This window comes from Python bivittatus, unplaced genomic scaffold (assembly GCF_059951505.1).
Source record: "Python bivittatus isolate LINGU-HERP-01145 unplaced genomic scaffold, Pbiv_v1 ctg000440_np1212, whole genome shotgun sequence".
Lineage (NCBI taxonomy): Eukaryota > Metazoa > Chordata > Lepidosauria > Squamata > Pythonidae > Python > Python bivittatus.
Window position 1 is genome coordinate 7,269,991 of NW_028277063.1, and position 15,061 is coordinate 7,285,051.

The window sequence follows — 15,061 nt, forward strand, 5'->3', positions numbered from 1 at the left end:
AATTTCCAGTCTCCATGCTGATATCTTTCAAACAGAAAAGCAAATAGTTCCATTCTAGGCACTTTTTTCTCATTGTATTGCAATAAAAGATAAGATAGAGTCAAGGATACGAATTAAAAGGACTAGTAGGACAGCCCAGATTATTTTTGGTGAAAAATGAGATAGAACTAATGGATCTGATTAGAGATGGATAATCTTATACAGTCACATAATCATGAAGACATATAAAGATATATTTGCATGGGAGATTCATGGGGATGGAAAACAGGCTTTCTAAAGTTTTAATTATGAGTTAGTTAACATAGGAAGACACCAAACAAAAATCAATGGACAAGAGACATACAGTAATCAGTAATAAAGGTAAAGATAATCAATAATTAAAGAAGCTCTGCATTCTGACTAAAGCAAGATTTTTCTTCAATTCTAGGACTTCGAAAGTCAGTCTAAATACAGATTCAGGGTTCCTATCCAGTTTACACTTGTAGTATTTTGCCTCATGAGGATGTTACCTGCCAGAAGCCTTGACTATGGATCTTCCTTCCTATTCTATCCATCCTTGATCTCTCGGTATTTCTAGAGGAGGATAGTGCATGTAAAGCATGAGCAATGGCATAAATAGCATTGTAGACACTGTAGCTGTGGCCAGTCATGTCCATTTCAAAAAAAGGCCCAGGAAGGCTCCCTAAATTCTCTTCCATTGCAAATATTCTCTTCCACATCACTCATAATTATATCTGGGAACAGATGAGCCATACATCCTTACTAGTTGTAAAGAATGGCAGCCATTTTGAATCTGAGAGCCAGATGCCACATCCACCTGACCACTGCATATTGAAAGAAGACACACTGTTGCTGTTGAGCAATTGTCAAGCTGTCAGGCTGTCACTGAGACCAGGACAAACGTGATGAGATTGTCTATCTTCATTACATTCTAGGCATGCTAGCCATATGCTGTAGTTAGTAGAATTAATTCTACAGAATTAGTAGAAATTATAGTTTTGAATTTAAATCCAGATCATAAACCTTTTGCACTCCTTTGAGGGCAACCTATCACTAAACCTCATGGAGTCAACTGTATGGCACATACTTCACCTTCCATGGATTCTTGCTCCCCTGTTCAAATAAGCCCACAAAACTGAGGTATATTTGTCCACCCAATCACTGATCCCTGAAAATATCAGAACACTTATCCACTACCCTCCTTTGCTTACTCATGTTTCATCAATCGGTTTATGACCATCTCCACAAAGGTGATACATGATGCTATAATAATAATGTAGTCACTGATATTCCTTCTCATCAGCAACTAAGTAATAAAGAAACAAAAAACGAATGTGCTTGAAAGAAGATCCTGAATAGGAAGATAAAGTCTCAAGAACTGATGAGAAAAAGTAGGATACATCATTCCGTTTTAGTTAAATCTTGATTTTGCTTTTCAAATAAAAATAACTGCAAAATATTTGGAAAATGCAGACAAATTATATCAATCAGGATCTAATTCCATTCCTTACAAAAGCTGTTCTGGTAATATTGGTGGGGGGTGATCTTTGAAGGTTTGTTCATCAGAGACTGGAGCAAGTTGAGAAGAAATGCCACCAACCATAATGGCTCCTGGATGATGGTACTTGTGATATGGAGGATATGGATGAAGGATGCTACACCTGTAAGATTTGCACCCCACATGAGGAAGCAGCACTAGCAACCAGACCAGGAAAGTTGCCATCCCCAATACAAGGACAGATTTCAAAGATGCTCTTTTTGTTCCTACATCATGACCATTAACTTTTCTGTGATGAACAGTGTCTGACATGAGCGGTAGATTATCTAAGATCAGAGCTGTGGATCCTTACCCGTCCATAATGTTACCCTTTCTCTACAGTGCTAAATGATATTGATATTTCAAGAGAAAGAGAGAGAACCAACATCCTTCATAGGTCTTTTTTAGTAGTTTTTTCTAAAGGGCACTGAAATATAGAGGGATTTTGAGAAGCAGTAGATTTAAAAATAGTAATATTAGGTACATAAACAGGAAGGTAATTATTAAGCTGGAATTCAGTTCCCTGGGGAAGTGCTGAAGAAATTCTGCTTTTCACAGTTGAACTATTGTTTTCTCTCCTATGCTGATAGGAAGTTTGACATTTGACTTAGATTAGGAATGAGGAGTATTTGAGTGAATGAAGGCCACATTCATATTTTGGGAACAGCTTGATGGTGATGGTGGGTGAAGTGATGATGTGCTTGAGATTTCATGGTTTGTTTGAGGTGGTGTTCTGAATCTGAGGGATATTTTGATGAATATTCTACAGTACACAGAAATGCAAAAATGAAAAAACTTTTGACACAGGATGAAAGAGACTGATTATTAATCAGTCCTTTCTTCTGATTAGTTCTTCCCTGTTGTTCAGGTCTGGCCGGAACACAATGATGTAACATTTGGGGAAAAAGATGCAACTCAGAAGCCCACCACCTGAGGCTAAGATGGAGAAGATCTCCACAGCCACCATGTATTTCCCCTTGGAGCTCAGGTATGCTGGGACAAAGGACAACCAAACACTGCAAAAGACTAACATGCTAAAGGTGATGAACTTGGCTTCATTGAAACTGTCAGGTAACTTCCTGGCAAGAAAAGCTGTGGTGAAGCTGATAAGAGCCAGGAAGCCCATGTAGCCAAGCACACAATAAAACATGGTCACAGAGCCTTCATTACATTGCAGGATAATTTCTTCAGTCACTGAGATGATATCAACATCTGGGAATGGGGGAGCCATTGACAGCCACAGAGTACAAATGCCTGCTTGGATCAAGGAGCAGGAAACAATAATGCAATTAGTTAGTTTTTTCCCCACCCACTTCCTCATCCTGGATCCTGGTTTAGTGGCCATAAAAGCCAGAACCACTGTGATGGTTTTTGCCAAGACTGAAGAAACAGCCACCGAGAAGACCATGCCAAAAGTTGTTTGTCGGAGGAGACAGGTCCATTTTCCTGGGGGGCCAATGAATAGGAGTGCTGAAAGGAAGCAGAGCAGGAGGGCGATGAGGAGAGTGTAGGTCAGGTCCCGGTTGTTGGCTACAACAATGGGAGTGTTGTGGTGCCTCAGAAATGTTCCAAGCACAAGAACTGTAGTCAAAGAAAAAGAATGTGCAAGGCAGGCTAAACTGATCCCTAAAGATTCCTTATAAGTCAAGAAGCTAATACTTTTGAGAATACAAAAGTTGCGTTTCTTGTTCGGATAGTATTTGTCTTTGCATCTAGAACATTCATTTGTGTCTGAAAAAGAAGAAATGATGTGATGTTATTTTCATAAATATTTTGTGTATCTGTCCAGCATGGCATAATCATAATATTATAATGAGAAATGTAATTTATGATTATAACTATATATTCTTTATAATTTTTGGTAATCTTTATAAAATATTATGATTACCCAGATTCCTGCTAAATGTAATTGGCACACAAGTCTTATTTATTATTTTAGTAGCATTTGCTATTTGTTTCATTAACATTTTCTATCTATCTATCTATCTATCTATCTATCTATCTATCTATCTATCTATCTATCTACCTATCTATCTCTATACATACATACATACATACATACTTACATACATTTATCTACCATCTGACAAATTGAATTGGTGCATTTCCTTGCACCAGTATCTGAGTTGATAAACCCTCAGATGGGCCCCTAAGGAGATACAGCCTAATTCCAGGTGGATAAGGCAATTAAGGGCAGAAAAAGGGACCCAGGTTACGGCCTTTGAACATTTGGATTGAATAGCTTCTAACCTAGAAGCATCCTTATAAATACGTAACTGGGCACCATTTATCATGCAGCCCAGTGCTGTAGGCTTGAATAATTGTATGGCTTCTGGTACATAAATGTTACCATGTTGATATGCATATTTAATAATTGCCAAGGTTGTCTTTTGGGCTTTTACAAGAAAGTCTTTTGCCTGATTGATCCACTGAGTAGATGATTGAAAGGGGATGCTGAGGTACTTAAAACTGTGACTTGCTCAAGAGGTCTCCTGTTAATCTTTCAGCTCACTGGGGTAGAGAAACCATACCTCTTAGTCCCATTAGATGTCACGGTTTTAAAGATGGGACCAGAAGCATGTTGGATATTACTGGAGAGACAGAAACCTTTGGAGGCAGGTGGTCCCTTAGATTGCAACCCCTATGCCATGACAGGTTTTATAATCAACAACCAGCACCTTGACTTGGATCTGAAGCTTACTAGTAACCAGTGCAGCTTGCACAGCAGAGGTGTTACATGGGTGTACCAGAGGTTATCAGTGAATGTCATCAATGCTGTCTGTTTCTATAGTCTCCTCCAGGACTCTCTAAAGCTAGAATCTGACCCCTTTTCCAAAACCTTCCTTTAAAAGGGATGATTGGAGAGTGAATCAAAATGGTCTAACGTGGTAAAGAAGAAGAACTGGGAGGTACACTGAATGGCTGCTGAATGAAGTTTCATATGTACACGTATTTGTCAACACAGGAGGAAAGTTTGGTGTGGAGAGAGAATCTGTAAAAAGGAAGACTGAATTTAAAAAGGGATTGGACCAGACTGGGAGCTGCAGAGAAAAATGTCTCCCCACCCCAATTCATCCAATGCATCCTCAAGGGAGATGCAGTGTGGCAGCATGGCAGAATGTGGGTGACTCCTCCATTCTAAGTGGGGTCCTTGTGACCTGGAACTATTCTTAAAGGAGTGGAAAGAATTCTAGAAGCCACGCTGTGCATGCATTCCTTAGTTTGTTTTGCAGATTGGTAGACCTGAAAGTTATGAAAGCAAAATGAATAATATTTGGGCAGGGCATGCCACTGTATATAAACAGAGAGCAATCCCTTTTCCATCCTAGCACTGAAGATGATTAGGCATTAGCCGGGTAATGAAACCAAGCTCAGAGAACCCCAAGGACTCCACAGAATAAAATTCTGGTGTAGTTCCTCTTGAAATGTGTTACACTCCAAGTCTATTGGACTTCAGTTATTTTCATTATATTTACTGAGTATGACTGGAATTGTAGTCCAACAGATCAGGACAGTAGAAGATGGGAGAAGATGGGGGGAAAAAGAACTAAACATTGTTCAACGATAGATACATAATTGCAGTGTTGCTTCGTAAATGGCTGGATGATAGCTCTAAGTGTATAAAAGAATATCTGGTAACTTAATTTAGTCATCATCATCATCATCATCATCATCATCATCATCATCATCATCATCATCATCGATAATGAAAGATCAATTTATACTTGAATATTCCAGAGAGCAGAAATTATTAATCCCCAGGTTTAGAAAACACCTCCTCCATATTCTAGAGCCCATGACATGTTGAATTTAATCAAACTGAATTAACTCTTGTATGGATTTCTTTAGAAAAAATCAGGAGTGGATGAGCATCTCTCACCATTCTTGGCTGAAATTCTCCCTTCTGGGCACGGGATGCAGTCATAGCAGCAAAACGGCTCTCCTTCCTTCACTTTTTTGCTGAAACCGGGATAACAGCTCTCACTGCAGACAGAAATGGGCATCGCCTGGACATGAAAGAGGAAAATGATACACTGGAGGAGGGAGCTGGAAGGTTTTTAGTCCAGTGGCCACCTTGGAAATGGTGAGGATGAGGTGAGGAGAGGATGTCATGGGCATCTTCCCAGTTGAGGGAGAGGAATAATAGTTTGGAAAGCATTTTTACACTGTAAAAGAAGCAGTATAAAGCTCCGTTAAATACATATAATTGTTTTTAGGTTAAAGAAGAGCAAAGAAGTTCAGATCATGAGTTCTGAAGAGAGAGAAATAACCCTGGACTGCTAAGGTTAAATGTAGCCTGGGCCCATAGTGGGCTGGGAATGAGACAAATTGTATCATGAAGACATGGTGCCCCACTAACTTTTACCTAAAAATTGGAAATGGGTCATGTTTATGCCACAGATAATCGGATATCATGATGAGTTCTAGAAGTTGCTTATGGGGAAATAACTTTATGTAAGAATATACTGTTGTCCAATATGATGAATTCACATAACAAATTAGAGAAACCATCTTAATGCAGAAGTAGGGACAATAATTAAATCCTACCTGGTTAAACCAGCTGTGCCATGTAATGATGTCATTGTTGATGGTTAATATTTTTTCTGGATAAGATGAATGATCCACATTTCCAACTTTCACGTGAAGAAAAGATTTGTTTGGGAATGCAATCAAGTTGATAATATCAAATCCAGGTGTTACAATCCAATTCTGATCAAAGGATACCTGTTCCCCAGCACTATTGTTAAAAGTTACATTTCTGAGAAAATAGTGGAGCTAAATTGAAAGAAAAATGCAAGAGTGTTGGAAGACTAAATTTTTAATCTCCATGCTGATAATTTTCCAAACAGAAAAGCAAACAGCTGCATTCTAGGCACTTTCTTTCTCATTGCATTGCAAAAAAAGGTGAGATGTAGTCAGGGATATGAATTAAAAGGGCCAATAAATCAGCTCAGATTATTTTTGGTCAAAAATGAGATAGAAGTAAGGGATCTGATTAAAGGTCCCCTAACTATCCCACAAGTTCTAAATTAATAGAAAAAATGTTTACCAAACTATAGATAGACAATCTTCTACAGTCAGATAATCATGAAGGTATACAAAGATATATTTGCAGGTGAGATTCATGGAGATGGAAAACAGGCTTTCTAAAGTTATAATTATGAGTTAACTAACAAAGGAAGACACCCAACAAAAATCAATGGACAAGAGTTATACAGTAATCAATAATAAAGGTAAAGATAATCAATAATTAAAGAAGCACTGTGTTCTGACTAAAGCATGATTTTGCTTCAATTCTAGGGCATTGGAAGTCCGTCTAAATACATATTCAGGGTTCCTATCCAGTTTACAGTCATAGTATCTTGCCTCATGAGAATATTACCTGCCAGAAGTCTTGACTATGAATCTTCCTTCCTACTCTATTCATCCTTGGTCTCTCAATATCTCTAGAGGAGGATAGCGCATGTAAAGCATGAACTATGGCATAAATAGCATTGTAGACACTGTAGCTGTGGCCAGTCATGTCCATTTCAAAAAAGGTCCCAGGAAGGCTCTCCAAGTTCTCTTTTCCATTGCAAATATTCTCCTCCACATCACTCATAATTATATCAGGGAATATACAGTCAAAGGCATTTTGCCAAAACTGTCTGATAAACCCATCTTCCTTTGTGTTGAAGGGTTCTAGTTTCCCAGCAAATGATCTGAACTCTGGCAGAGCAGAGGAGTGCACTGTGAAGGAAAGGGCCCCATGGATTATTTTGATATCCCAAGTACGAAGAATTGGGATTAAACTGAACTCCACCTGTGCTGTCATTATCCACACAATACCTTTTGGTTTACTTCTCACCTCTTCTATATTTGGAATATACTGCAGCCATAACAAAAAGCCCATAGCAAAGGATTCTCCATTAAATAGCAGTGCATTAGCTTTACCTCCCATGACATGATCATAGATTTTTGCTCCCTGCTGAAGCATAGCATAAAGTTTAGTGTAATCAGTTATTCTGGGGAATCGTTGAATGAAAGAAACACAAACGCCATGTTTGGAAAAAAGAGGAATCACTGTTTGTATAAATTTTTCTCCCTGGTCATTGTCCATGATAAGGATCCCAATCCATGTCCAATTAAAATGCAGGAGCAGTGAGGCAATCCCTCTATGCTGAAGTTCTTCTGGGGGAACCATTTGGTAAAAGGAAAGGCCTGGGGTTTTATCATTCATGATTGGAGCAGGGCCATAAATGAGCTAGAGAGAAAGAGGAAAAGAACCTAAGACTGGCATGTAAATAATGCTTTCAAGTCTTCATAGGGACTGACATATATGGAATCAATCATTTCCAGTGGGAACAATGGTAGACTGAACAGCTCCCTTTGAAGGTCTCTTTGAAGTGGAAATGTCGATGCGGCAATGTTGAGGGTCAGGCAGGAACCCTTGAGCCTGAAGAATTCTCCAGAACTAAGGAGAATCCTAGAAATTGACCCATATGTCCTCTGGATGGCTTTCCTGGCAAGGAGATCATGAAACAAAAGCGTTTACGATCGACTGGTGAGGAAGCAGCTAGGAGGCACAGTTTCCATCAAGTTCCAAGCTGTGCTGAAGCCGAAAAAATGGGCACTAAATCTGACCTTCTCATTTCTTCATTGCTTTTAGTTTATTAGTTTTAGGTAAAGAGAGGCTTTCTTTGGCTGCACAGGATTATTTCATTTTGGCAAACACAGGTATTTCATGGCACTGCTGATTTTTATTTAACTGGATTTTGGGGTTTGTTTAATATGTAAAGAGTATCAAAGGTTGGATTACTGCTGAATTTTAAAGAATCAAGGGATTTTTTTGGGGGGGGATGGTATTTTACTTGGTGAATCTGCATTCATTGTATTAAATTTTGGACTATGAGATTGTGGGAAAGTTGCTTTTTTTAAAATCTACTTTGCATTGATTAGGACAGGCTTGTAAACAAGGTAATTGAAGACTTTCCGGAACTTATAATGAACTTCTGTTTTTAATTTATCTCTTGGGAAGAAACAAGCTGCAATTTGTAATTTTGGCCAGTACACTGTATAGTCTAACTAATTGTTCACTGAAAGAGTTTTTGGCTGATTTTTTTTTTTTTTTTGCTGATTTATTTGAAAGATGGCATGAAAGAGACTGTACAGGAGGGGTTCAGGGGATTTTGATTTTTTGAAACAAATATTTGATGACTTCTCTACCAAGGTCACACAAGCTATAGAGGCCAAATTTGAAACATTAGAACAAAACTTGCATTAAAAAAAATGGAACAAGTTGCTGCTGATGTAAAACAAACAAATGACAAAGTAGAGGCACTGGAAAACAAAATGGATGTTAAGTATACAGAAATGGAAAGAGGATAGAACAATTCTGCTTCATTTGAAGTTAGAGAAAATGAATTCTGTCTAAGATTAAGAGCTATTCCAGAAAGTCCTCAGGAGAATATTAACAGGTAGTTGTGAGTGCCTTGTCTAATTTATTAAATTGGGAAGAAGACAGGATGGAGGAGGAAGTGCATACAATATATCATATCATATAAAGTCACATTTTGCAACTGTTATAAAACTTCCTATAGATGACCTGGTCTATTTTCTGAGGAGAAGAAGAAGAGAACAAGTACTAGAAGGCCATTTTGATTCAAAATTAAAAATTGATAACACAGATATAATTGTACTAAAAGAAATTCCTATTAGGATTTTGAGAAAGAGAAGGGAATACGCTTTTCTGATAGAAGTTTTAAAAATGAAAAAGATTCCATTTCACTGGGATAAATGGAAAGTGTGATTTTTACTTTTCAGCAACAAATATTTAGATTAAATTCTGTTCAAAAAGCTAAAGATTTCTTGGCAAGGTATGGACTAGATCTACATCAGGAACCAACTGAGTTGGACACACAGAGATAGCAACAGTTAGAAGAAGAAATTGGAACACATCTGTGGAGATGGGTGCCACAGCTAAACACTTTGAGAAAATATTTCCCTAATTATGGATTACCAATATTTTACTTGGAACATTCATGGAGCTAATGTTCCACAGAAAAGACAAAAAATCTTTCAGTATTTGAGAAAACTAAATTTGGACATATTTGTTTGCAGAAAGCACATATTAAAAAAATGATGAAAACTATCTGAATATTAAACTTTGGGTGAAGAATTCATATCAGCAAATGTAAAAAAGACCAATGGAGTTGTTTTATACAAAAAATCATTTTTGAAACCATGGCTTTTATTATCTGTTGAACAGGGTAGATATGTTGCAGTGGAAACTGAGAGGCAGGGAACTAAATCTATAATTGTTGGATTGTAAGTTCCAAATGAAGATAAAGGAAAAATGTTTAAATACCTTATAGCTCGACTGATATCTTTTTGATATGAAAATTGGCATTTGATGGGAGATTGGAATGGAGTGACCTCACCTCAAATGGATAGAAGTTGTGATTTAACTTAGGCAAGGGAAATTGCCTAACTCTCTCTCTCTCTCTTTTTTTTTTTTGATCTGGTTGAAAACTTGACTTTGATAGATTCTTGGAGACAGAAAAATGGAAAATCTAGGGACCATTCTTTTTTCTCAGAAAGACATAAATCCTGCTCCACAATTGATATGATATGGATCTCAAAGACTCTGGCAAATAGGATTAATAAAATGGATATTTTACCAAAAACCTTTTTTCTGATCATAATCCAGTTAAATTGACACTTAAGAGGAAACTCACAACATTTAGATGGAGATTAAATGAAACATTACTACAAAAAGAATTGGTGGTGAATGATTGCAAAAAGAAGTTAAATGAATATTTTAGTAATAAATTGGATAAAGGTACAGATTTAAAAACTGTTTGGGACACTAGTGAAGCAGGGATGAGAGGTTACTTTATTTAATATAACCATGAATTAAAAAGGAAGTTCCAAGAAAAAACTCAAGCTATATTAGATTAAATTAAAAAAAAAAGATTTACAAAAGAGAGCAGCAGATTCTACAACCTTGCATCAAATCAAACTCCTGCAATAGAAATTATCTATGTTAACTGTAAGAGAAATTGAGACAAAATTAAAATATGCAAAACAGAAACATTTTGAATTTGCAAATAAGCCAGGGAGATGGTTGGGATAAATTGAGAAAGGAGAGAGAGTAGAAAAGAATAATGAAGATTCAAGAAGTAGATGTTGTACTTACAGACAATGGAAATATTCAGAAATCTTTTTATAACTTTTTCTTGAATTTGTATAAAAGACAAGATGTTCCATTGGAGCTGATTGATACTTACAGAATTACAGAAACAGAACCTACCAAAAGTCTTACCATCTCAGAAACAAACTATGAATAGTCCTGTGACTACTTTTGAAATATCAGAAGCTATTAAAAATGCTAAAACAGGGAAAGCCCCTGGACTAATGAGTTCTTACTATAAATGTTTTGAAGATCAACTGCTATTGCCACTTAAACAGGTGGGGAACTCTATTTTAGGGGGCTTTGCAATGACAGAGACATAGAAAGAAGCTAATACAGCATTATTACCAAAAGAAGGCCAAGATCCAACTATAAGAATTACAGATCAATTTCTTTGTTAAGTAATGATTATAAACTTTTTACATCAATACTAACAGATAGATTGAAGAAGATTGTATTGGACTTTATGCATGAAGACCAGTGAAGTTTTTTACCTAACAGACAATGTGAGAACTGTACTGGATATAGAAGAATATTTACATTTATTTATTTAAGTAATTTATATGGACAGCCAGCTCAGTCACAGTGACTCTGGGTGACATACAGGAATAAAAATCCCAAATGCAAAACCCACTACCTCCCCCACCCCCTGGCAACAGCAACAAATTTACACTAGCCATTTGATGGGCTCCATATCAACCTGAGATTCCCAGGCCCCCTGGCAAAACTATGTCTTCAGGGCCTTGCGGAAGAGATTTTCCTGGTTGTGGAGAAAGCCTTTGACAACTTGAATTGGACATTTCTGTTTAAAGTCTTGGAAGATATGGACTCTGCTGAGAATTTTCTTTGAGGGATTAAATCGATATACACTTCCCAGAAGGCAACTATTATTCTTAATGATGAGTTAACAAAACCTTGTGAGATACAGAAGGGGATGAGACAAGGATGTCCTTGTCCCTTTTACTTTTTATTTTAGTTGTGGAAGTGTTAGATAGAGATATTAGACCAGATGAGAATGTAAAGGGTCTGCAAATTAAAAAAGAGGTTTATAAACTGAGAGCTTTTGTGAATGATTTAGTTTTGATTTTATAGGAATCTCAAAAAGGAATAGAATGCTTAATGAAGAAATTGAAAGACTTTGGTATACTAGCTGGATACCAATGTTTCTTCAAAGTAAAGAAACAAAAAACAAAGATGTTGGTTAAAATATGACTATACATGATCAAGGAATGCTGATGAAAAAGTCTGGTTTTAAAATTGAGAAAAAGGTTAAATACTTAGGCATTATACTGACTAATATGAATTGCATGTAGTATCAAAATAATTATGTTAAAGTTTGGAATGATATAAAAAAAGATTTCCTGAGATGGGATAAGTTACAATTGTCATTGTGAGGTAGACTTTCAATAATTAAGATGAATGTTTTACCTAGAATATTATTTCCTTTCCAGACAATATTGATACTGACAACTGATGTATCAATTAAACAATGGCAAAAAGAAAATCTCTCAATTTATATGGCAAGGTAAAAAACCAAGTATAAAACATAGACTCTTACAGGATGGTAAGGAAAGAGGTGGGTTAGGTCTTCCGGTTTTAAAGCTATATTTTGATGCTTGTTGTCTCGTATGGATGAAAGAGTGGGTGACTCTGAAAAACAAGAGGTTACTGGAATTAGAAGGACATGACTTAAGATTTGGATGGCAGGGATATTTATTGGATGACAAAGTGAAAGTTAATATTGACTTTAAGAATAATTAATTATATAACTTATAATCAACTCTTCCATTGAAATAAATCTTATATCTGAAATTCCAGGTGAAAAATGCCATTTCTGAGCCTTAAATCTGAATTGAATTTTGTTATATCTGTTCTCTTCCCATAGATGCTATATGAAGGGAAATTTGGGGATCTATTCCACCAATAGCTGTTACATTATTCTGTAAGTTTCATATGTAATGAGAGATCACTAGTCATTAATATGTAATTAAACAAAATTAAAATGTATAGATATACAAAGTAGACACATTTTTCTCAAACAGTATTTTTTAATAATAGTAAGTGCAAAAAAAGTTCAGCAAAATTGTTTGTATGTTCAGAGGTTTAATTCATCTAGATTAAAGGAAACAAGTTGTGTGCTTGAATTTCTCCTGGAATTTATCAGTATAAAGGATTGATAATTGTGCTAATGTCAATGCACATTCCCTTGCACATTAGTTGGTTTGGTATCAGTGGGTCTTAAGTTATAGAGTATTACATTTCACAGTGATTTCAGTTGGATCTCATTTTGCTAAAAAAAAAAAAAAAAAAAGGCTGAGTTCTGAACATGTCACTGAACTCCAAACTTTGCATACCATGTAGTCTGATGAAGATGGTTGCTTAGAGCAAGCCAACTATTTTGGATTCACTCTAAGAGGTTTTCCTCTTAATCAAAATTATAAATAACAGCCCCCTCCCAACTTCTTCATCTAACTTACAATAAATGAAAGAATTGGGATATATGAGCCCTATGTCTGGTAAAAAAGAATTAAATCATGCAAAGAAAGAGCCAATAAGAAAACTCTTATATGTCTTTAGTGGTATATACATTCTGCTAGGTACAAGGGACTTAATAGCACATAAATGGACATAGCATTAGATGCTAAATGGATAATTTCTGAATATCTGACTCTAGAAATTTCAGGGGAGTTATTTTTGATCTGTGCTACCTGAATATACTTAATATTGCAATATGAAAGCAGGACACTAAAAGTAGCATGAATTTTACATGCAAATGATGTCTTACCTGTGGAATCTTATAGATATCCAAGATAGTTGCCATCTGAAGGGAGATCTGGGCATCCAGACCTCCAATAACAGCTATGACATTATTCTGGATGCTACATAGGTAGTTGGGGACCAGTCTCTCAGCTGCTGATAGAAGTAGCATGGTGGCCTGATAGGTCCTTTGAGCATTGTTATAGCTATCATAAATACGGAAACCCAAGGTGAGGTTGGGTAAGATTTGTGGGTTTTCATTGATCTCCTTGACTGCAAATGCCAAAGCCAGGATGTGCTGGTAATTCTTAGGGACTCCACTGCAATGAGAGTTGCATTGCACATCAGAAGGATACTCTCCGAGGTCTTACATTTTATCAATAGTTATAGCATAACAGGCCAGCTCCATTGAGTAACGCTATCTTTCTGACATTGTAAATTAACAGCCATCAGGATGTAGAATTAATATGTACATATCTGCAACTGTATAATGCTTAAATAATATTCATTGTCAGAATATACACATTTCAGAAGGAAAACTGTGCAAAGAATTTCAAGCACAGAGCACAACGAATGCCAGTAATCCACATACATCATCAGTGCCTTTCACAAGGCAATCAGACATCTGACAAAGAGCCAGGCTTATACGCACAATTGCACTGGGGATTGGAGCAGGAGATCTTGCACTGGGTTTGAGGGGCTCATTGGATTAGATGCAAGGTAGCAGTAATATTTCTTATTTAGGAAGACCATGAAGAAAGAGGTAAAAGAGCTTTAAATCAGCCTTCCTCAAGCTATGTGAGCCTCAGCTGTGTGTACATCACCACAGAATATTCCCAAATCAGCACAGCAATAGCTGAGAATGGCAGGAATGGAAGCCCATCTAAGTGGTGATGCTCTGATTTGGGAAATGTGCTTTAAAGATTGGGCATCATCACATAGATGGGCTCCCCCACTTCATCTTCCACACATTATGTTCTCTGCTTTTCTTAGCACCTACTTAAATTCATCCCAGTCAATCAGCTATTATTCTTTGATGGCAGTGACATGATGAACTATTTCAGCAATTGGAAATGTGTGAAAATGTAAATGAATAATAATTCTATTCCTTACAAAAGCTGTTCTGGTAATATTGGTGGGGGGTGATCTTTGAAGGTTTGTTCATCAGAGACTGGAGCAAGTTGAGAAGAAATGCCACCAACCATAATGTCTCCTGGATGATGGTACTTGTGATATGGAGGATATGGATGAAGGATGCTACACCTGTAAGATTTGCACCCCACATGAGGAAGCAGCACTAGCAACCAGACCAGGAAAGTTGCCATCCCCAATACAAGGACAGATTTCAAAGATGCTCTTTTTGTTCCTACATCATGACCATTAACTTTTCTGTGATGAACAGTGTCTGACATGAGTGGTAGATTATCCAAGATCAGAGCTGTGGATCCTTACTCGTCCATAATGTTACCCTTTCTCTACAGTGCTAAATGATATTGATATTTCAAGAGAAAGAGAGAGAACCAACATCCTTCATAGGTCTTTTTTATTAGTTTTTTCTAATGGGCACTGAAATATAGAGGGATTTTGAGAAGCAG

General features: G+C 36.8%; 1 protein-coding gene across 1 annotated transcript; it reads right to left on the bottom strand.

Annotated features, from left to right (window-relative positions):
- Window positions 1–2,366: 2,366 nt before the first annotated feature.
- On the bottom strand, window positions 2,367–14,926 carry LOC148215718 (vomeronasal type-2 receptor 26-like). Its single transcript, XM_088142408.1, has 7 exons — window positions 14,919–14,926; window positions 14,580–14,729; window positions 13,495–13,786; window positions 6,921–7,781; window positions 6,086–6,313; window positions 5,418–5,544; window positions 2,367–3,268 (listed from the first exon to the last, which is right to left on the bottom strand). The coding sequence occupies exons 1-7, from the start codon at window positions 14,924–14,926 to the stop codon at window positions 2,367–2,369; spliced, it is 2,568 nt and encodes an 855-aa protein (XP_087998534.1).
- Window positions 14,927–15,061: the final 135 nt, after the last annotated feature.